This window comes from Grammomys surdaster, unplaced genomic scaffold (assembly GCF_004785775.1).
Source record: "Grammomys surdaster isolate TR1022 unplaced genomic scaffold, NIH_TR_1.0 333, whole genome shotgun sequence".
In the NCBI taxonomy this organism is placed as follows: Eukaryota; Metazoa; Chordata; class Mammalia; order Rodentia; family Muridae; genus Grammomys; species Grammomys surdaster.
In genome coordinates, this window is record NW_021604752.1 from 466864 (window position 1) to 489762 (window position 22899).

The window sequence follows — 22899 nt, forward strand, 5'->3', positions numbered from 1 at the left end:
TTTTTTTTTTTTTTTTTTTTTTTTTTTTTTGGTAGCTCTGACTACACTGCTAAGACCAGCCTTGAACTCAAGATTCTCCTGCCTCAGCTTCCGGAGTAGCTGGGATCACAGGCACAAGTGATCACACCTGACACGCTCTGTTTGGATGGGATGAGCATGGGGAAACTCAGAGCACCTCCCGCCCACCAGGAAGCAAGTGCTCCCCAGGCTAGCAAGGGGACTGGCTCATGTTCTTTGGGAGTCTTCATACTAGGATACAAAGGAGAGTCTGCAGAAACGCAGGCAAATGTCACTAATAAGCAAACAAAAATGAGAAACAAGGACTGTTCAGAGCCCTAATGGAGACATCAGAATCCACCCCAGGAAGCTGATCCTGCCCAGAGCTGTTGCCACTGGATTGTGCTAGGAAATCCTGGGCAAAGATAGGTTGGCAAATCAAGGCACTGGTGACTTCTGAGGTCATTTTCCTGTTAAAAATGGAAGATTTTAGAGGCTGGGGAGACAGTTCAGTCTGCGCTTGGCATGTATGCACAAGGACCTGAGTCTGGACTCCGAGCACTCATGCAGTAAAAGCCACAAGGAATGGCTCCTGTAACCCCAGCACTGAGGAGGGTCCCTGAGGCTTGCTGGTCAGCCAGGCTCCGTAAATTATCAGGCACTAGGTTCAGTGAAAGACCCTCTCTCAATAACCAGGGAGGACAGGCTAGAGAGGTGGCTCAGCAGCTAAGAGCATGTCCCCTCCCCCAGATATGAGAGGTACGGTTCCTAGCACTCATATCAGGTAGCTCAGAATCCCCTGCAACGCTGGCTCCAGGGGCATCTGACTTTTTCTTCTGGCTTCTGTGAGTACTTACACTCACATGCACATAGCTCATTTGGACACATAACTGGGCAAAAAAATCTTAAAACCAAAACAAATCCAAACAAAAGAAAAAAACATCTGTTGTAAACCTGTGGTCTCCACATACATGGGTACATACCCCCACACACACACATAATCCCTCCATTAAAAAAATAAAATTCTAGAAAAAAATAAGACACACAAAAGCCTATTTCAAGGCTTATGGACTTCTCATGAATGACCTATTTTAATTATCAACAGCACGCATAAATAAAGCCATCATGACTTCAGAATAAGTTTTAAAATATGTGGCACCCTCATGATCTACTATGAGAAACTGGTGATAGAGAGACCTTCACTGTCATGTCACCACCAGACATTATGAGTCCATCTTTGACATCTTATTCCTTATTAATTGGTGAAGTACCCCTAATTTGAAAACGTGAATTTTAAATGCTCTGGAATCTGAAATGTTCTGAGCATGAGTTTTACATTTTAGAGCAATTCATGATATAGAATTTTGGATGTGGACTGCCCAACTGGTAGGCTCTGCAAATACTCCCAGGTTTGAAGTACACCCGGACCCAAGCAGTTCAAAAAAGAGATACCCAAGCTACTTAGGATTTTGAGAAAGAACAAAAGCAGCTTCAGAAAGTAAGACACTTAGACCTTGTGGGCTAGGCGGCCTACTGTCTGTACCTCCAATGATATGCAACCAACTGTGGAGAGAAAATGATAGAGAAAAAAAGCCTGTATCTGTATTAAACACCTTTTTCTAGACCCTGTCTCTAGACACTATAACTATTTACACAGCACTGACATTTAATTAGGTATTATAAGTCTCTCACAATGATTTAAAGAGTACAGGCTGATGTGCACAGGTTTTTGCAAATACCATGCCATTGTATAAAAAGCATATGAACATCTAATGACCTTGGCATTCATGGGTGCTCATGGAAGCAACCCCAACTTATACCCACTGATGACTGTACGTAGAAAGGTATGTGATATACTTTGTGGAGTGAAAATTATGGGAAATATGTAGGAGCCTTTTCTTTTTATCCTAAAGGTGTAGTTGGATCTCAACAAACAGTAACATCCATTCTAAGGTTGGGTTTCAGGAAAGGGAAAAAGGAACTTTTTACTTTCAATCAAATGTTAAGTGACTATTTAAATTAAATATTTAAAGCTAATAAACTGATGAACATAATGTAACAAAAAAAATGACACAAATCCTTATGCTCTGTGGTCTATAATAAGTACATACAATCATGCGTAAGACAGAAGTGAAAAGACCACCGTCTGTCCAAATAATATTTTTAATAAAGTAAGCTCATGGAAGGTTAGAAATTATGTAAGAAAAATAATAAGCCAGGTGTCTTGGCACATGACTGTAATCCCAGCACTTGGGAGGTTGAACCAGGAGGACCAAAGAGACCAGACTCCATCCTCTGCAACACAGTGAGTTCTTTAAAAAAAAAGAAAGAAGGTGGGGGGAGATGAGGGAAAGAAAGGGAGGGAGGGAGGGGGGGTGGTTAGGTTGGAAGTAGGGGGGGGTGGAGGGAGGGGGGGAGGGAGGGAGGGAGGGAGGGAGGGAATAAAAGAGGGGGATGTAAAATGAGCCAGGGAGACAGCTCTGTGGGTCAAGGCCGCTGCCATCAAGCCTGACAGACAACCTGAGTTCAATCACTGGGACTCACTTATAAAAAAGGGAGAACAGATTCCTGTGAGTTCTCTTCCGACCTCCAAGCAAGCCTGTGACCTCCTCCTGGCCCCACTACTCCCCATCCCCATCCCACCACATACACACATAATAAATCATAAAACTGCTGTGACAAGAACCAAAATGAAGTTCTAAAATAAGGAGAAAACCCAACACTCAAAAGGAAAAATAATTTCACAAAAAATTGACTGAAAATTAGCAATACAAAGTCACGTAAGAGGCATGTTAAAGATAAGACAGTGACTTAACAAACTATAGTTAGTCTGAGTATCTTGGCCTGGTTACAAAAGCATGAATGACCTCACCTTAGGATATGACATTAAAAAGAAGTGACAGCAGTCACACTTTGTACTTACCTGATCCCCGCTCGAGAGTCCAAGTTTCTGTCCAACTTGTCTATTAATTTCTGCCACATTGTCACTTTGATCATTAAAATGCCTGCCTTCCACCCAGCTCACGTAGGTAGGCTGGCGATCCCCAGTGACTTCTATAGCTTGATTCTGTTTATCCAAACAATGGGAGAGAAAAGGGGTTATAAGTTTTTATGGTTTTTTTTCCTCTGGATTTAGATAAGCAACTATTATGAAACAAAAAAAAGTACTAGAGGCAGCTAATCATTTTTTATTCACATTTATAATTTAAAAAAATGATAATTATTTTAAATATCCAGTAGTGGCAATGCTATCCATAAAACCAATATGCTCACAGACTAATTCAAGGGATTCATAATTCAAATGCCATAGGTACTTGGATGAACTTATGCAGGCTTTCAGTATGCATGTGAAAAGAAAAACCTACATACATTCAAGAAAAATGCTTATATATTTAATAAAATAATTAAAATGTAAAAGTATAAAACACAGTTTAGACAACACCAATCAGCTGGGGTATTTAATCTCTTATTGATCAATAAATTTATTTAAAAAGTAATAAATACACATTGTAAAAGTACAAAAATTTAAAAAGGTAAATGTAAAGCTGGGCCCATGTTACTAGAGGGACTCATTGTCAGTGACTTCCTGAAATACTATATTATGCAGTTTCTTAATGATTTTTAAAGTTTGTAAAACTGGCTGGGCATGGCGGAACATGCCTTTTATCCTAGCACTTGGGAGGTAGAAGCAGGCTAGTCTCTGTGAGTTCAAAGCCAGCCTAGTCTGCACAGTGAGCTCCATGTCAGCCGAGGCTGCACAGTAAGACTCTGTCTCAAAAAACAAAACAAATAAGTAAATAAAGGTCATAAAACTGTAGAAACACAGTTTAAACAGGAGTCAGAGAGATGGCTCCTGTGAGGAGGAGCAGTGCTCACACGTGAGCCTGTAGGGACGCCAGCGCTGGCATCCTCTGGCCTCCACAAGTACCATCACATGCATTTTTAATGTTAAGATAAATCCTTAACATTAAAAATCTGTTAGACCAACAAAATGTGAAAATAACATAAAATGTACACCTGTGGCTGAGAGTTAAATGACCAAAGTCCTCTATGGTTAAAGAACTGTATTGGCAGGGATGCCACGGCATGTCTGTGGTCCTAGCACTTGGGAGACTGAGGCAGGAGGGTTGTGATTTAAGGTCAGTTTGGGTCACATAGTGATATCCTGTCTTGAAAACAACAACAAAAACAAAAAAATTATCCTCATCTTGAGAGATATGTGCACTTGGGGGGAAAGACAATCATATGACCTATTTTGTATACTTCTTGCTAACCCTTTTCAGTCAGTGATTCATGTGTTTGTAAGTTATGGACAGGATGTAATGTTTTACTCACATACTATTACATCACAAGCATTCCACGCATTTACCACTCCTTAGTAAAACACAGCAAGCACCTTGATGAATAGTCCTGAAGACTTGTGATCTCAGGAAGCTTAAGTGTTACTTAACTTATTTCCAAATAAATTCATTAACCATAAAATAACGAAGCCAAACTCTCATTTATATCAAATTTCAGCACTCCATGTTTCTTTAAAAAAAACAAATGGCAAAGAATACAGGAGTCTCAGGCAACACGGCTCTCAAACACACTCACTAGTAAACTTCTGTACTGTCACTGTTAGAACTGAAGAGATGGCTCAGTGGTGAAGAGCACTGACTGCTCTTCCAGATCCTGAGTTCAAAGCCCAGCAACCACATGGTGGCTCACAACCATCTGTAATGGGTTCTGATGCCCTCTTCTGGTGTGTTTTAAGACAACTACAGTGTACTTATATATAATAAATAAATAAATCTTAGAGACAGAGAGAGAGAGAGAGACAGTCACTGTTAGCCTTTAATCCCAGCACAGGCAGGCAGATCTCTGAGTTCAAGGCCAGCCTGGTCTACCCAGTGAGTACTGGGACAGCCAGGGCTACACAGAAAAGGCCTGTCTTGAAAGAACAAAAAAAACAAAACAAAAGCCACTGTTTGTCCTTTAGCTGAATAATTTTTCTCACAATTTCCAAACAATGATGCAACTGTCTTTGCTGGCAAAGCTCATTCAACTAAGCACAGTTTGATAAAGTAAAAGCACACCCTGGCTTTGGAGTCAGAAGTCCTGGGTCACTGACTAGGTTACAAGGGCAAAGGTAACAGAGCTCTAGAACTTTTTACATGGTTTCATAAGTTGCTGATATTACAACTCAGTGCCTCCTATTTCATAAGAAAGCTTTAAAACAAGAGACATTAAAGAACGAAATATAAAGTACATCCTGAAATGTCTAAATTATCTATCTACTAGACCACTGGGGAAAACAAAAGAAAAAAATCAGCTTTATCAGACAAGAAAAACATTTCAGTCATTTGGTTTTAGTCAAAATGTAGTTACTAGCTGCACAGTGTCATGAGCTGCACTCAGTGAGGTTTGGCAAAGCAATCTTCTCAGCTGATTTGTAATTGTTTTTCGTCAGAACCATATAAACCTTCAGATAGAGGCAAGTAATAGAACAGAACCCCTTCAGGAATATAACCAAGAAGTGCACTGATTGTTTAGTTTGGCCCACACTGTGTTATCAATATCACCTCGAAAGAAACAATCAGGTGAATCTATACATTCAAATGCCTCAGGAGTGCTTAAGTCTAAGGCCTGGGCTATCTCTTGCTAACATGAGAAAGCGACAAGTCTGCACATGATTTCTGGGTGAGGTGTAGATCCATTTTCTGCATTCAGTGTCAGTAGGAATCCTTTTGCTATTGCAGTCACTGTGTATGCTGAGCTTAAAATATAAGGAGAGTGATTGGAAGCAGTGGTTCTCACCCGGGAGTGACTGTGTCCCTCAAAGACAATTGTGTCTGGAGATGGTTCGAGGTGTCACAATGGGAGACACTAGTCATATCTAGGGAACAGGGGTCACGATGGCCTTAAGTATCTTACAGACCAGGCATGGTGGCTCCTACCTTTAATCCCAATGCCCAGGGAGCAGAAGCAGGTGGGCCTCTGTGAGTTCAAAGCCAGCCTGATCAACATAAGAGAGTTCCAAGCTAGCCAGGGCTACATAGTAAGACCCTGCAATAATAGAAACCTAGCAAGAAGTAAGGGTTGACCAGTATGACCGAGAACTTCTAAGTTAAATATCTACTTGGTACTTAAATAAGGACTTGTGCAAACAAAGTAAGACAAGTTTGAAACAAAATAGTACGTAACAAATGATACATACGCAGCTATGGGCACCAGAGATCCACAGAGCTATGTGGGAGGACTGTACTATTGTTAAAGACCTGGGTTTATATGAAAAGGAGGAGACTATGGTGGGGAGGGGGCATAGAGCCAGCAAAAGAGCTGAGTCAGGAGTGAGATCAGTCAGGTGAGAAAGAGCCACAGGCTAGTGGAGCTGACACAGGGCACATGAGAGCACAAGCAACTGTGTGAAAATGGAATCTGCCTAAGACTCCAGCATCCTTGTGTTTGACAGTAGGGAAATGACCTAGATAACTCAGGTCCTTTCACTGTTAACCTTCATGGTTCTATAGCCCTGGCTCTCAACTCTGTGTATCTAAGTAACCTGAAGATTTATTACATCTTTTAAAAATCTGTTCCTCACAGATTCTGGTTCAGTAAGTTTGAGGAAGAACCAGAATATTTGAATTTTGAAAACCCTGACGTAAATCAGATAAGGGCCATTGTCGTAACCCTTCCTCCCATTAACTGCGTATCCGTGTTAAATATGTAGGGCTTCAGCTCAAATGAAATAATTCAACCTATTAATTCCCAACACATGAACCTTTCTGCTCTAATACTTATCTATGTCTTCTAGCCCAATCTGTGCTGGATAGTTTCAAGTTAACTTGATACAAGTTACCTGAGAGGAGGGAAGCTCAATTAAGAAAATGCCTCCATAAGCTCCAGCTGCAGGCAAGCCTGTAAGGCATTTTCTTAATTGGTGACTGATGGGGGAGGGCCAGCCCATTGTGGGTGGTGACACCCCTGAGCTCCTGGCCCTGGGTTCTATAAGAAAGCAGGCTGGGCAAGCCATTAGGGACAAGCCAGTAAGCAGCTCCCCTCCATGACCTCTGCACAAGCTTCTGCCTCCAGTTTCCTGTCCTGCTTGAGTTTGCGTCCTGGTTTCCTTCAATGAGAGACTACAATGTGGAAGTGTAAGTCAAATAAACCCTTTCCTCCCCAACTTGCTTTTGGCCACAGTGTTTCATCGAAGCAGTAGAAACCCCAACTAAGACACATTTTTTCTGAGAATTCTAAATAACAAAAAGAATGGAAACAATGACCCATAAGCAACCACACTTTACTGTTTCAGTAAAATATAGCTGTCACTTGAAATTTCCAAAAGTTGAATTTAAAAGTTAATCATGGTGAGCAATTCTATAAATTATGGCCAGCTTATGGTGTCATACCAATTAACTGCTAAAAATGGTGATCTCTTAACAAAATAAAAGTCATAGTAACACTACACAAAAACAGGGCACAAAGCCACATGTGTATACAGCTCTGCACTTCCATAAACAGTAAGGACTAGATATAAGTATGCCAGACTTAATCCAAATGTTTAGTATTAGTTATTTCCAGGCACTGGAATTACAAATAACTTTTATCTTCTTTTAAATAATCTTCCTATAAAACAGGTATTTCTTTGATAATAGGGGGTGGGGTTGATGTGTTCTGCTGATACAGGCTTAGAGGAAACAGCAATTTATTCCAAGGCTGAAAACATTTAAACCTTTGAACCAGTTCTCAAGAACACTTCTTCGCATCTCAAATAATAATAATAATAATACCGAGTCCGTGTAATTCCTAAACAGCGATGAATCTAAGGAAGCAACAGCATGTCAAGGTCAAATTCTTAGTTACTGTAAGGAACCGTTTTTCTAAACTCGTGGAGTGGTGAGTTTATCCCTATAAACTCATTAATTTGGAATGAAAGTACACTGACAATCTCAATCAGAAATGACAGGGAACAATGAACCAAGCTGGAATTTGGTGACAGTGACTGATTCTTTTCAGCCACGAGAAAACAAACCAGACTGTTAAAGAATATTTGGTAAAGATAAACTAATTAATAAGAATGATTCCGATGAAATTGGTGTGTTTTGATAGGTGGGTCGTAAAAGCAAGATAAATGTAGCCAAGAGGAAATAAAGGTGAGATATTTGAAGTCATTTCAAACTCTTGGATATTTCTTTTATGAGCCAGTATTCAGGTACCATGCACTTAGGATTTTAGATTTCAAATAGTCTAACCCCACGAATACACTCAAACTAAGAGAGTTTATCTTAGAAAAATATGGATGCTGTATTTCCACCGATGGTTATAGCCTTGAAACACCATGACAGTGATAGTTCTCTGAGGTCCAAGTAATCCTGGCTACTCAGGTGAAAGTGTGAGGTGTGAATAATTCCATCTCCTTGACACCTCCCCCACACCCCATACTCTTGCTGTGTTCGAAGTCCTCCTAAGCAGGGAGACCTGTCAACTTATTAACCTTTGGCACAGGTTGGAAACCTTGGTAATCTACAAACCAAATCTGCCACTCAACGCCTCTACGGCTGTACTGGCAATTCGTTGGCTGGATAATGCTTTAGCAAAACTTGTAAGAGCTCTCTAGAGCTTTTCATCCTGGAGTGAGGACCGCTTCTGGTTGCTGAGGCAGAACCCTAGCATGTTCAGTCTGGTTTAACCGAGTTAAAGGATGCACTAGGAATCCCACTGTAGGGTCTGGGGATGCACTAGCTGCCCGCAGGGGGCCCTCGCTCACGTCTCAGCTCGGGTCAGGTGGCAGACGGTGCCTCGGCGGGGAAAGGTGTCAGCAGACACTAGTCCCACGAGACATCGGTGGCGTCCGCGTCCGGCCAGCGCCTTACCTGCAGCAGGTGAAGCTGGGCCACGAGGCGCCGCGGCAGATGCAGGAAGCAGTCCCGAGCGTTCGTGAAGGCTACCGTCACGACCGTCCCACCAGACCCCGCACCCGCTAAGCGATCACTGCTCCACATTGTCCCAAGGTTCAACTCTCAAGGGAGAGCGGAGTCCACCGGCTTCCCGTCAGGTCAGGGCGTCGGAGCCCGAGAACATCGATCGGGCCCGCCCCCCTCTTCACACACCGGGCCGCCGTCACTCAAGGATCTCTCCTCCGAGGCCCTAGGGGGCGGCACATCGCTCACCGAATTGTCGCTCTCAGGAAACGATCGTCGATGGCGTCGATCCTCCAGCCAATCCTAGCACGCTTGGCCCATCCTGCTCTCTCATTGGACACAGAGGAGAGCAGCTGACGGATGTTGTTCTGGCGCGGAGGACTAGAGCCGGCAAGATGGCATCCAGTGACGGGAAACCTGGTGGCATATTCGACCACCACGTCCAGACGGCTGTGTGTGACTCGCGGGCCAAATACCGGGAGGGCCGACGCCCTCGCGCGGTCAAGGTAGAGTGACTTGGGTTTCTTCGCTTTCCTCGGCAGGAGCACTAACTTCCTGTGAGCACTAGCTCCCCATGGCCTGCCTCCGTAAAGGCGTGACAGGGAAGCTGTCAAGTCCATCTCTCAGTGGAGGGGGCCATGGGGAACCCGATTCCAGGTACCAAAGGTTATCACTACTCTCTCTGTTAACTGCTTACTAAACCGCCGATCCACGATGCTTAGCTTTGTATCCTATGCGTTTACAATAGCACTTCTCACAGGACAAGCCCTGGGTGAGTGTTCGGTGGCTGTTTACATAAACTTCTCTGGAGTCACCTTTTGGAAAAAGATGTCTGTTAAGTGGTTTAGTCAGATACTCATATGTGGAGTGTGTTATTCTTTAGGCAGAAAGAGTGGCAGTTTTGTGTGTGTGTTTTGCGACCAGGTTGAGCGGAGTGTTTCTTGTTTTCAAAGCTCCATTTAACAGGGGGTGGGAGGACAGATTTGCCATAGACTTGTTTGAAGAGTACATTTAACGAGCTCTCTCCCGGCTTTAGGTATATACAATCAATTTGGAGTCTCAGTACTTACTAATACAAGGAGTTCCTGCAGTGGGAGCCATGAAGGAATTAGTCGAGCGATTTGCTTTGTACGGTGCGATTGAACAGTATAATGCTCTAGATGAATACCCAGCAGAAGAGTTTACAGAAGTTTATCTCATTAAATTTGTGAAATTACAAAGTGCAAGGTACGTACAAGTTAAGCAGAACTTGTGTCTTCTATTCCTGTCGCTGTCATTTTGGCCCCAGGTTTCTCCCAAACGTACCCAAATCACACATGCACTTCTCGCTCTCAGTCTTCCTGATTTGGGGGGTGGGGAACAGGATTTATTTGGATAGCCTTAGCTGTGCTGGAGTTGGTTCTGTAGACCAGGCTGGCCTTGAACTCAAAGATCCCTCTGCCTCTGCCTCTCGAGTGCTGGGTTTACAGGTATGCGCCACCTCACCTCGCCTTCTGGTTTGTTTTACCAGGCCTCATTTATGTGACTCAATCACTCTAGCAGTGAGTGGCAGCCCAGCTCTTCCTTCAAGCTTTTAAAAGGCTGACTTTACAACAATTCTCTTCTCATCCTCTCATACCTGTGCTTGACAATTTTTGAACCTGTAGTGTGGTAGATTAAGAATTACATTTGAAGTAAATTTCCAGTCCTATGGCTTAATGACTTTGGAGAATTTTAGTCCTGCTAAGCACGTGTTTTTTTTTTCTTTTCCTAAAATCCATATGGCAAAAGGGTCTACTTCTTGAGGAAGGATGAAATAAAACAATTTATGTAAAGGGATTTGACTGGTACCTCCTATTAAGAGTAAATATTAGAGCTGGGCAGTGGTGGCACATGCCTTTAATCCTAGCACCGGAGAGGCAGAAGCAGGCAAATCTCTGAGGTTGAGGCCAGTCTTGTCTACAGAGTGAGTTCCAGGACAGCCAGAGCTACCCAGAGAAATCCTGTTTCCAAAAAACAAACAGAAAGAGTAAATATTAGTAAGGACAATTCTCATTCATATGATTCTATGTTAATCAACCTTGTATTCCAATAAGGCTGAAGTCAACAATGCTTTATTTTATGTTAACCCCTTTTGGGGGAGGAGTGTGTGTGTGTGTGTACACTTGCATACACACTAGCCTGAAATTGGCCATGTAAATCAGCTGACCTAAACTCAAAACTTCCTCCTGACCCTGCCTACCCAGCTCCACCAGCTTTAAAAGCACGTGCCACTACAGTGTACTCTACTGTATTTTTTGATACTAGGCCCCTCACTGACTCTGGAGCTCATTGACTAGACTGGTTGGCTGTCAAGCTCCAGTGATCCTCCTATCTCTACCTTGCCAGCCCCGGAACTATAGGCACAGTGCTGTGCCTAGCCTTTATGTTCGTGCTCGGAGTCTCACCAAGACACTCACGCTTCAGCAAATGCTTTCTAACTGAGCAGTCTCCCTAGCCCATGGCAGCCATTTTTCCTTTTAATCACTAACCTGGTCTGAACTATATCTTTCTTTGGTGCTTTGGTTCCATCATGAGATGGTTATGATACCAATTTAAGTGACAGGTTTGTAGCTTTGGATGGAGTAATATCTCAATAAACATTAATCATTACCTGTAGATACAGAAGCACTTAATTACTTTTTATAGTGCTTGGCTCAGCATAGGTGTTCAGTATTTTTTTTAAACATTATTTGTTTGTTTCTCTTATTTTTCATGAGTATTTGGTGTGGTTATGTGAACTTTTATGCCCTCTGTGCATGCAGGACCCTGCAGAGCAGAAGAATGCATTTCCCCCTGGAACTCGAGTTACAGACAGTTGTGAAGTTGCCATGCTGGGAATTGAACCTGGGTCCTCTGGGAGAGCAGCTAATGCTCTTAACCCCTTAGCTATATCTCCCCAGCCCCAGAAGGAACACACTCCTTAATTTTGCATTATTTGTTGTCTATTCAGTATTTTCATTCGTGTGTGTATCTAGGAGGGCATGCCATGGCACATGTACAGGAGATGGTTCTTTCCTACCATGTGAGTTTCAGAGACTGAACTCAGGTCACCAGTCTTGGTGACAAGCCCAAAGTTACACATTTTGCTCACAAGTTCTATAACTCAGGCTAACCAGTAGGATCCTGAGTTAGTTCAAAAAAGTCTAGATAAGTGTGTCCAGCTTAGCTGAAAACCTATTACATTATTAGGAGAGGGAAAGGGAAGAATAATTTCTTGGTGCTGGAGAGATGGCTCAGTTTAAGATAGCTTGCTGCTCTTCCAGACAGTTGGAGTTCAGTCCTAGCACCCTTATCAGGTGGCTCACAACAACCTTAACTCTAGCCCTGCTGGATATAATGGCCTCTTCAGGTCTCCGTGGGCACCTGGCACCTGCATCCATATGTATAGACACGCTTATACAAAAATAAATAAAAAGATACATCTTTTTCTTAAGAGTACTTTCTGGGTCAATGGGGTCATTCAAAAACAAAGCATCTTACCCAGCACCCCCACACACACACACACACACACTTTACGCCTTAAAACAAACTATGCAATACCTGTTAATCTTTTATTTTAGGTAAATCTATATTTAAAACGCCATGTCTGGGGAGATGTCTCAGCGTTAAAAGCATATACTACTCCTCCACAGGACCTGAGTTCAATTCCCATCAACCAGGTCATCCAGGCCAGAGCCTCCAAACATACTTACACATAACTAAAAATAATAAAAAATAAATCTTTCTGGGTGTAGTGGTATATGCTTTTAATCCCAGCACTTGGGAGCCAGAGGGAGGCCTCTATGAGTTTGAAGCCACCCTGATCTACAGAGTAAGTTCCAGAACAGCCAGAACTATATAGTGAGGCCCTGTCTTGGGGTTGAGGTGGGTGGGTGATGGAGCCATGCATCTGGGGGCTAGAGAGGTGACTCAAAAGCTGAGAGCACTTCTTGCTATTCCTGAGGACTCAGATTTATAGTTTGGTTCCCAGCATCCATGTCAGATGGCTCACAACTATTTGAAACTCCAGTTCCAGGGAGTCTATCACCTCTGGCCTCTTCAGGCAACTGTACACATGTGTACATACCCACGTATAGACATCCACACAGAAATAGAAACAGTAAAAAATAACTGTGTTTTTAAGCCATGTAACTTATGCATTTCTCTATTAGAGTTCTCTTTAAGTTATGTGTTTCTCTTTAGGCTAGCTAAGAAAAAGATGGATGAACAGAGCTTCTTTGGAGGATTACTTCATGTGTGCTATGCTCCAGAATTTGAGACAGTTGAAGAAACTAGAAAAAAATTAGAAGAAAGGAAGGCTTATATTGCAAGAGTTACTAAAAACCAAGGTATGGAAAGTCTGTGTTATCACCTCCTGTGTATCAGGCACTGCTAGGTATGTGTCACTGTGGAATTCCTGCTCAGTCAAAGTCTTCAGTGACTTGAACCTCAGGGGTCTGTGCCCCACTGTAGAGGCTCAGCTGGGAAGGGAGGGACATTGATTCATGGATATTGCCTCTGGGATGTGAGACATGGTTGACTAGTAGTAAATGGTAATCAGAAGGGAGGTAAAAAGGCTGGCACGGTAAAGCAGGCTACGTGTCAAACACTTCGATAAATTGCCACCGTACATTTGGTTACTCCCAAAGTCCCTAGGCTGAGGGACCCAGCCCAGGACAGCAACAAGCAGCAGCTGTGGCGTACAGACTGCTTGGACATGTTGCTCGTCACAGAAAACCTCCAATTATTGATCAGCAGCTGGTGTGGTGGCACACACACCCAGCTGAGTTTCTCTTGACACAAGTAAACATGGTTTATCTATTCTACTACTATATGTAGTAGAATATTCCAAAACCATAAAAGCTTTCTATGCAGGCATGGCGACTCTAAGATTAGTTACTGGAAAGTGTAAGTTTTATTACATTTCAAGTGGCTGCAGAGGGAAAGCGAGGCGTTCTAGATAGATGAGTAGGTGAGGCCTGACAGTGTCCGTGGGACACTTCCAAAGCCTTTAATCTTACCAGTGCACTCCCTGCCTCTACAAGTACCATGCTGGGAGTAGAGCTTCTTAGCATTTTAAGGTTTGTTTTTACAATTTCAAGATTCCGAATGATCAAAATGATTAATGAACCATTTGTTTCCCTTTCCCTCAACTTCAAAAACTCTGACTTTAAAGATTATTGCATGACAAAGAAGAAGCCGGTTCCAGAGCAGAAAGGAACAAAAGATTCTAGACAAGATTTCCATCCACCCATGCCTGGATTTGGTACAGCTGCTTTAAACACATCTTCCAAGAGTCCTCCGGAGAACTCAAGTCCTTGTCTTCCTTATTCTTCTGAATTCCCTTTATGCTATTTTGCCTCCAAAAGCACATGTTCACCTGGGGACCACGTGGACAGAGCATCAGACTCCTGCAGTAGTGCTAGGAAGCCTGGTGAACTGCCGAAGCATCGTGACCACAGTGCCTTTTCTCCAAAACTGCAGATGAACACTTACAAAAATTCTGGCCCTTGCTCTAGTGTGCAAGAGGCCATCGCTACCTCACAGGCAGTTGGCAGATTTATGCCTAGGACAACACAGCTGCAGGAGAGGAGAAGGCGGCGAGACTGTGACCATGACACTAACACAAGCAGTGACGAGGTTTTGATTGGACCTAAGTTGCCAGGTATTCCCACAGTGGATCTGCAGGATGAGTCCTTGAACACAACGGCAAACTTAATCAGGAGTAAACTTAAAGAGGTGAGCTCGCTCTTTCTTTCTTTCTTTTTTAATTGAGATAACTTAATTGTGAGACCAACAACTTGATAGGAAATTATTTGGAGGAACTAAAACTTTATAATTATTTGGTTTTGTTGTCTTTTCCAACCTTTATCTTCTAAAATAACAAATTTGGCCGGGCGGTGGTGGCGCACGCCTTTAATCCCAGCACTTGGGAGGCAGAGGCAGGCGGATTTCTGAGTTCAAGAGTTCGAGGCTAGCCTGGTCTACAGAGTGAGTTCCAGGACAGCCAGGGCTACACAGAGAAACCCTGTCTCGAAAAAAAAAAAAAAAAAACTAAAATAACAAATTTGATCAAGATCTATTTGATTTGACAGTCATTTTTTTTTTAAGATTTATTTACTTATATATGTGATTACACTGTAACTCTCTTCATACACACCAGAAGGGGCATCGGATCCCATTACAGATGGTTGTGAGCCAACATGTGGTTGCTGGGAATTGAACTCAGGACCTCTGGAAGAGCAGTCAGTGCTCCTAACCATTGAGCCATCTCTCCAGCCCTCTTGATAGTCATTCTTGGTTTAATAATGAACAGATATTTTTATATCAGTGTAGACACAAAATGCTAAATGTTCCAATCAGACTGTGACAGTTGATTCCAGATATTGTCTCTCCTCGCTTCCCTGTTTCAAGCTCCCTAGCTAGTAATAGCATAAGCAAAATTGACAGTTATAATCGATTATTTCTCTTAAAGTCAGTTACTGCAGATTACATCAGAGTCAAAATACTTTTATAATAAATATTCATAAGGGGGAATGATTTTGATTAATTGTTTTAAAGATTCATTTATTTATTTTATATGAGTACACTGTAGCTGTCTTCAGACACACCAGAAGAGGGCATCGGATCCCATTACAGATGGTTGTGAGCCACCATGTGGGTGCTGGGAATTGAACTCAGGACCTCTGGAAGAGCAGCCAGTGCTCTTAACTGCTGAGCCATCTCTCCTAGCCCTGATTTTGATTAATTAATTAATCAATTAACTTTGTTGGGAACAGAACTCAGGGATGTGTGTGTTAGGCAAATGCTCTGTCACTGCCACATCCCCAGCCACAAAGTGAGATTTCTAAAGACTGAGTCCATGGTTGCCTGCACTCGACATTTTATGTGTGAACCTCTAAGCTCTGAACTAGTTGGAGATCAGATTGTCTTCCCCCCCTGTTATTTCTATTATTTTCCATTTTCTTAGCCAACTCCCAGGTCATTGAGCCCTGCCCACACGGGTGCCCACACAGGTGCCCACACGGGCACTCACACGGGCACTCACAAGGTGCTCTCCTGTTCTGCAGTGTGACTAGAGAAGCTAAAGTGGCTTTTTTTTTTGAAGAGTTTTGGTTTTGCCTAATTGAAACAGTAAAAGTGTATGAACGTGGTTTTTATGTTTAAGTCTACCTAAGTTTTTCAATGTATGTCAGCACCTTCCTTCCTTCCGGTGCACTGCACTAAGGCATAGATACAGACTCATGGATGTCTCAGTCAGGACCAACTTCATTTAAAATGTAAAGTCTACATCTCGGCGAATTAATAGGACAACAAAAAAATGTGTAATATACCTCACCACAGTTTAAATCAAGATGGTCTTATACTGCTTTCGACTTACTGTTAAGTTATTTTTGGTAATGGAATAATAACAGTGTGTTCAGGATCCATTGCAGCTGAGATCTCTGCAGAGCCAGTCTGGTCTACCTAGTAAGTGCCAGGTCAAGCCAGGCCAGTCAAAGTTACACTGTGAGGTCCTGTTCAAAAGTAAAACAAACCAGCAGGTAAAACCACGGTGTTTTATCTGTATCCTGTTGGTTTTCTTCACTGTGGCTGTTTCTGGAGTGAGGTGACTCCCAATGTGGTTTTAATTTGCATTTGTTTGATTGAGGTGAGATAGCATCCTCATACATTCTTTTGCATTTCCCTGATGGTGATGAGGAAAGGGTTTAATTGGCTTATATTTCTACTGCTGTTTATTATTGGAGGAAGTCAGGACAGGAACTCAAACAGGGCAGGAACCTGGAAGCAGGAGCTGATGCAGAGGCCATAGAGGGGTGCTGCTTACGTGCTCAGCCTACTTTCTTATACAACCCAGGACCACAGGCCCAGGAGTGGTACCACCCACCATGGCCTGGACTTTCCCCATCAATCACTAATTAAGAAAATGCCCTACAGCCAGATCTTATGGAAACATTTCATCCATTATGACAACACAGACTAGACAGCACATCTTGTCACTGTGGCTCTGTTATCAGACATAAGATCCTGTTCCATCTCTAGTCTTGCCCTCACAGCTTGGGATGGTTTTAACTCTTTAGGAGGCGTTCCTACTTCCATATGAATTTTAGGGGTTTTACCTTTATGAAGGATGTCTTTGACACTTTGATAAGGATTGTGTTTATTCTACAGATCACTTTCAAAAATAAAATCATTTTCACAATATTAATTCTGCCAGGGCCAGTGAAGTAGTTCAGCAGGTAAAGATACTTTCCACAAGCCTGACAGACAGCCTGAGTTCAATCCCAGGACTCACATGGTAGGAAGAGAGCCAATTTCCATAAGTTTTCCTCTGGCCTTCATATACGTGCTGTGGGCACATATGTATTCCCTTGTGCACAAATAAATGAATAAATGTAGTTTTCAAAATTAATTCTGCTGGGGTGGTGGCACAAGTCTTTAATCCTAGCACTTGGGAGGCAGAGGCAGGCAAAGCTCTGAATTTCAGGCCATCCTGGTCTACAGAGCCAGTTCTAGGACAGCCAAGACTACACAAAGAAACCCTAGAAACCGTGTCTTGAAAAACTTTTTAAAAAAAATTAATTCTGCCAAGGGCTGGTAAGATGGCTCAGTGGGTAGAGGCACTTGCTCCCTAATCTGAGCACCTGTGCTGTATTCCAGCACCTACTCCCACACGTAGTTCTGACATCTCTGTGTGCACTGTGCTGTAGGTGAGATGGGCAGAACAAGAAGTATAGATTGTTAAAGTTCTACAATCCAGGAACATGGGGAGTCTCGCCATTTTCTATTTTTCCTTCAGTGTCTTTTCTCACTAAGAGTTTGAATATAGAGGTCTTTGGCTTTCTAGTTATTTATTCCTGGGCTTAAGTATGTGGTATATATGTGTAAATATGTTCATGTATGTGTGTACATGGCTTCTCCTCTGTCACTTTTTACCTTATTTTTTGAAACAGGGTCTCTCATTTAACCTGGAGCTCACTGATTCAGCTAGACTTCCTGTCAGCAGGCTCCTGGGACGCTTTTGTGTCTGTCTCTGCTGTTGGAGATTATAGGTGTGCTCTACTGCACCTGGCCATTTTATAGGGCGCTGGAGATCAGAACTCAGGGCTTCGTTGTCTGCATGGCAAGCGCTTCACCACTGAGCCATCCTCCCAGACTGTTTGGGTCTGTTGTTGTTTATTGTGAATAGGATTTTATTACTGATTTTTTTTTCTTGGCTGGTTTATTGCTTTATAGAAAAGCTACTATTTTTTGTTTGTTGAGTTTATATATTTTGATGATAGTGCTTATCATAGTTGAGAGTTTTCTGGTCAGATCTTTAGAGTCTTTTAAGCATGGAGTTGTGTAGTCTAAGTAGAGTTCATACGACTTCTCCCTTTCCTCTCTTATGTTTCTTGTCTCATTGCTCTGACTCACAATACCATCCTGACTAAGAATGGAAAGAGTGGACACTTTTGTCTCTGTCCTGGGTATTAAAGGAAATGCTGTGTCTCCTCTGTCTACTGACATAAATGTATCATTTCTGTTCTTGAGTCTGTGCTGTATTGATTGATTTACCTATGTGGACCTTCCTGGAAATCTTCAAATGAAACTGACTTAGTCATGGTTCTGTGATCTTAATGTGTTCTTCTATTCAACTTGCAGTATGTATCAAGAATGTTTACTTACGTGTTGATCAGAGGGATCGGGCTATGGTTTTCTTGTTTGTTGTGTGGTGTATGACTTGTGGGGTGATACTGCTTTATAGAATGAGTCAGGTAATGTTCCTTCCTTACTCTTCTGCTTTCTTACCTAGTGTGAGGAGGGTTGTAATTAGCCTTTCTTTAAGCATTAGTGGGATTCAGAAGTGAATCCATTGGACTTGACTTTTCCAGGGACTTTTATTGATGCTTCAATCTTGTTGCTTGTTGTGGATATATTTAAATTGCTTATATCTTCTTGAGTTAATTTTAATAGGTCGTATTGTTAACCCCATTGCTCAACCTTTTTTGTTAAATTAAGCAAGCTTTATTTAATGTCAGACAGGGTTGTCTCCCTTATGTAGGGATTAAAAGAACAGCATTGAACACAGAAAGAAGAAAGTGGGATTTATATAGTTGAAGATCTGCAAGACTAGATTACATAGGAACTTGGCAGAACATCGTATCAGGGTGGAGGTCGGTGTATAGTGTGTGGAATATGTCAGATTCCAGAAAGTGGGCCAAGGCATGGTCAAAGTTTATAGAAAACAGGGATGAGTTTATTTTGACCTTGTAACAAGATGGCTTAAATGGGTCAGGCTGGTCCATCAATATGCCTGGAATTTACACATTTCTTCTAGATTTTTCCAGATTTTTGAAATATGTTTTCAAAGAATTCCCAAATGATTCTCTTAATTTTACTAGAATCTGTTTTAACTTCTGGTGTTTTGTTTGTTTGGTCAGTTGTCATCGTGTGTTTGTTCTTTCTCTCCCCCTCTCACCTTTCCCTCCCTCTCTTAGTCTGTTAATCTTACATTTGAAAGGATCCAAGTCCTTATTTGGTTGGTTCTATGTGCTGCTCTTTTCATCTAAATCTTTTTCGTTTCTGTCCCATCTTACTGTTGCTGTTGACTGCGTAGTGATTCTTTTTCTTTTTAAACCAGGTGACGTCATCTGTGCCAAAGCTTCCAGAGGACAGTAGAGAAGACATGTGTAAAAGTCACCCACGAAAACAAAGAAGAAGAATATAGCTGGCCTGCAGGGACTTAGTCTCGTCTTTTCTTTCTTTCTTCTTTGGAATCAGGGTTTCTCTGTGTAACTCTGGCTGTCCTGGAACTCACTCTGTAGACCAGGCTGGCCTTGGGCCTCTGCCGGGCATATGCCTCCATACCGGCTAAATTGGTATTTTCTGGAGAAATTCCCTATGTTTGGCCCATTTTAATTCTCCCAGGCGTCTTACCACTGCTGCTCTGAAGTTTTTCTTTAAACTGTTTGCAGATGTTTCCATCTTCCTTGGGTCTACACTCAATGTGGCAGAGACTGTGCTTCTCATACCGTATTAGTTCTTATATTACAATATGTAAATTGACTGATACAAACATAAAAATATGTAATGCAAATAAAGCCAATCAGCATCTGATTTTAATTCAAGTATTGAATAGTTTGTGTTCAAAAACTATCAGGGGGGTTGTTTTTGAATATCAGGGTTTCAAAATGAAAGCAGGTCTGTAAAGAAAAAATGCCAAGAAAATGTTAGAACAAGGTTGATATTAGAAACTTACATAATGTAACTTCTAAGACTAATTTACATCGAATATGCTGATGTAAAAGCTAATTTAGGAAAGTCTAGGTTTCTACACTGTCAGCACATCTGTACTTCTGTCAGCGGACTACCATGTCATTTTGTCAGGCTGTTTCCATTTTCTTTTCTGAGAAAAATAAACTGAGAAGGCACATGCTACACTGTGTGCTATGTGTATGTCATTGCTCGTCCTTAGGGGCCTCCTTCAGTGTGTTGTATCTGGCTCTGTCATATAAGGTTTGCGTTGCTTGCCATAGTGTGCCGATCTGCTTTGGCAGTACGGCTTTTCAGTGCTGGAACCTGCCAGCCAGGGGTTAGGTTCTGCGTGCGTGAGAGGCAGGTACACAGATTGCCATGCTAAAATCTCAGGTAAAAGACACAGTAATGGCCTACGACACATGGAGCTGGGCAGAACAAATGTCACGTGGATCAGGCCGCTCAGATATAAAGTGCTGAGTGTGTCTCTCTGTACCTCAGGACCCTGATGTGTTCTGAGTGTGAGAGAGCATTTGATTACCCACCTTCACCAGCATACACAGGAGTGGCCATGAGAGGGAAGAAGCAAGCATGGGCCACGTCAAGCAGGGAAGGAGAAAGAGGAGGAGGTGGGAGGCATCTTCAGGAGTTCCCACAGTGGAGGTACACAGACCACACTGCAGTGGAGCTGCGGAACCTGGCACCTGTCTACTAGGCTAAGCTGGCTAGCCAAGAAGCCCCAGGATCCTCCTGCCTCTGCCTCCTCAGTGCTGGGATTACAAGCACACTCCACGATGCCCAGCTTTTTACACAGGTGTTGTGAACTGAGATCAGGTTCCCCGCTTACTGGGAAGCCCTTTAGTAGCTGAGCTGTCTGTCCCATCAGCCATTAATCTCCTCGGTTTAATCAATACATTCGTTGATTAGAAGACGTCGTGGTTCTAGCACTTTACATACTTGCTCAACCTATTCATTAGTCAGTATTCCATCATGTAAGGAAGATAAGATAACTCTCCTTCGGGCTGGGTAAAGTGTGTCTCCATACTTCGGAAGACAGGAATTATGTGTAGCCAAAGAGGTAACAAATTAAATCAGAGTCTTTTAGCTATAATAACTGAAATAGTAATGTCATTTTTAGCCCTAAACTGGGATGAGGCTAATGATGGTATGATTGTCTTCAATTTGGCAATAGGCTGAAGTTGCAGAGATGAGAGGCTATTATCTAATCCTTTAACTTTTTTTTCCTTAATTGGGCCAGTGAGATGGCTCAGTGTATGAAGGCACTTGCTTTGAAACCTGACTACTTGAGTTCAGTTCCCTGGGATACTACACATTGTCTTCTGATCTCCACACAAGCCTTGGGGCATGTCTTAGATTGGGTTACTACTGCTATGATGAGACACCATGTCCAACAGCAAGCTGAGGACGAAAGGGTTATGCTGCTTCCACATCCTTAACTCCATCACTGAAGGAAGTCAAGACAGGAACTCAAACAGGGTTGGAACCTGAAGGCAGGAGCTGATGCAGAGGCATGGAGCACTGCTGCTCACTGGCTTGCTCCCCATGGCCTGTCCACCCTGTGTTCTTATAGAACCCAGAACCATAGCCCCAGGGGTAGCACTACCTACAATGGTCTTGGCCCTCTTCCATCAATCACTAAGAAATGCCCTTCAGCCTAACCTTATGGAGACATTTTCTCAGCTGAGGTCCCCTGCTTTCAGATGACTAGCTTGTGTCATGTTGACATAAAATTAGCCAGGACCTACACACACACACACACACACACACACACACACACGTTCTATACTTTTAATAAAAAGTTTCCCTCATCTACTTTAAGCTCTTAGTATTTGTAATTCTACCTTTGCATCTGGTAAACACGGTCCAAACGCCTCCAACAAAAGTCCGTCTTTTTTCACTGCTTTTTCAAAGTCTGCAAAAGAGATCTTGCCATCATTGTCATAGTCCTAGAGAGAAAGATGATTTAGTGATAAATGGTAAAGTCTCCTTTTAATTTTACCATGGAAAACTAGCTATCTAGACTGCTAAGAAAAACTAAGTTCGTTCTCTTGAAGACATTATTTACACAAATCAATGGGAATTTATGAATAGACGTCACTGATTTTTTTATTCTAACCAGAGTCACCTTAGCTATACACAATGTAGCCCTGTCAATTACATACACTGGAATTGAGGAATAATGCAAAATATTGGGGGAACTATATTAACATACTGCCCCCTTTGCGATTAAGTAAGTAGTATGTCTCAGATTTGTTGAGCATAGTTTTATTCCGCCAGAGGCCTCTTATTTGGGAGCTCCTCAAGCAGGACAGACAGCTGTTAAGGTCAAGGCACCTGGAACAGCTGTCCTGACTGGACTAGAGTCATGGAATGGAGACTCAGGCTCCTGCTGGAATAAATACTAGAGGGCTTTGATCTAGGGAAGTATGGGGAACAAGCACAGTTCTGTCCACCTGCATTACAGGAGGAAGCACGCGTCTAAGTCCGTAAACTGTTCAGGACAAGGCTTTAAAAATTAAGTATGTTGTGTAGAGTGCAGGGGAGGAGGAATCTGTATGTGAATTACAAATGCCTTAGACTGCTGCTTCAGATTGAATAAGATGACCTTGATTTTTCATTTTTGTGCGTCAGTTCAGAATCTACTTTAGAGAAAAGTATGAGTGACCATCAGAATAAGGTGCAGCCCATTCATTTCCAGTCGAGAAAGGAATCTGGGAACAGCTTGTTGCGAAGAAGGCAT

At 42.5% G+C, this 22899-nt stretch overlaps 3 protein-coding genes across 3 annotated transcripts in view; 1 reads left to right on the plus strand and 2 right to left on the minus strand.

Moving 5' to 3' along the window:
• The window catches only part of Pex1 (peroxisomal biogenesis factor 1), a 12980-nt gene extending 3674 nt beyond the window's left edge, over positions 1-9306 (minus strand). Inside the window, exons 1-2 of the mRNA XM_028778296.1 lie at positions 8853-9306; positions 2921-3064 (exon numbers count right to left, since the gene is read on the minus strand). Coding sequence (XP_028634129.1) covers positions 2921-3064; positions 8853-8981 — 273 coding nt within the window. The 5' untranslated portion in view covers positions 8982-9306. The remainder of the gene's footprint in view (positions 1-2920; positions 3065-8852) is intronic.
• Rbm48 (RNA binding motif protein 48) lies at positions 8824-20321 on the plus strand. The gene is made up of 5 exons (XM_028778297.1): positions 8824-9406; positions 9937-10127; positions 13104-13249; positions 14077-14639; positions 19525-20321. The coding sequence occupies exons 1-5, from the start codon at positions 9296-9298 to the stop codon at positions 19609-19611; spliced, it is 1098 nt and encodes a 365-aa protein (XP_028634130.1). The 5' UTR covers positions 8824-9295; the 3' UTR covers positions 19612-20321.
• Positions 19987-22899, minus strand: part of LOC114630206 (EF-hand calcium-binding domain-containing protein 1-like) — a 17805-nt gene continuing 14892 nt past the window's right edge. Inside the window, exons 5-6 of the mRNA XM_028778304.1 lie at positions 22001-22105; positions 19987-20086 (exon numbers count right to left, since the gene is read on the minus strand). Coding sequence (XP_028634137.1) covers positions 20030-20086; positions 22001-22105 — 162 coding nt within the window. The 3' untranslated portion in view covers positions 19987-20029. The remainder of the gene's footprint in view (positions 20087-22000; positions 22106-22899) is intronic.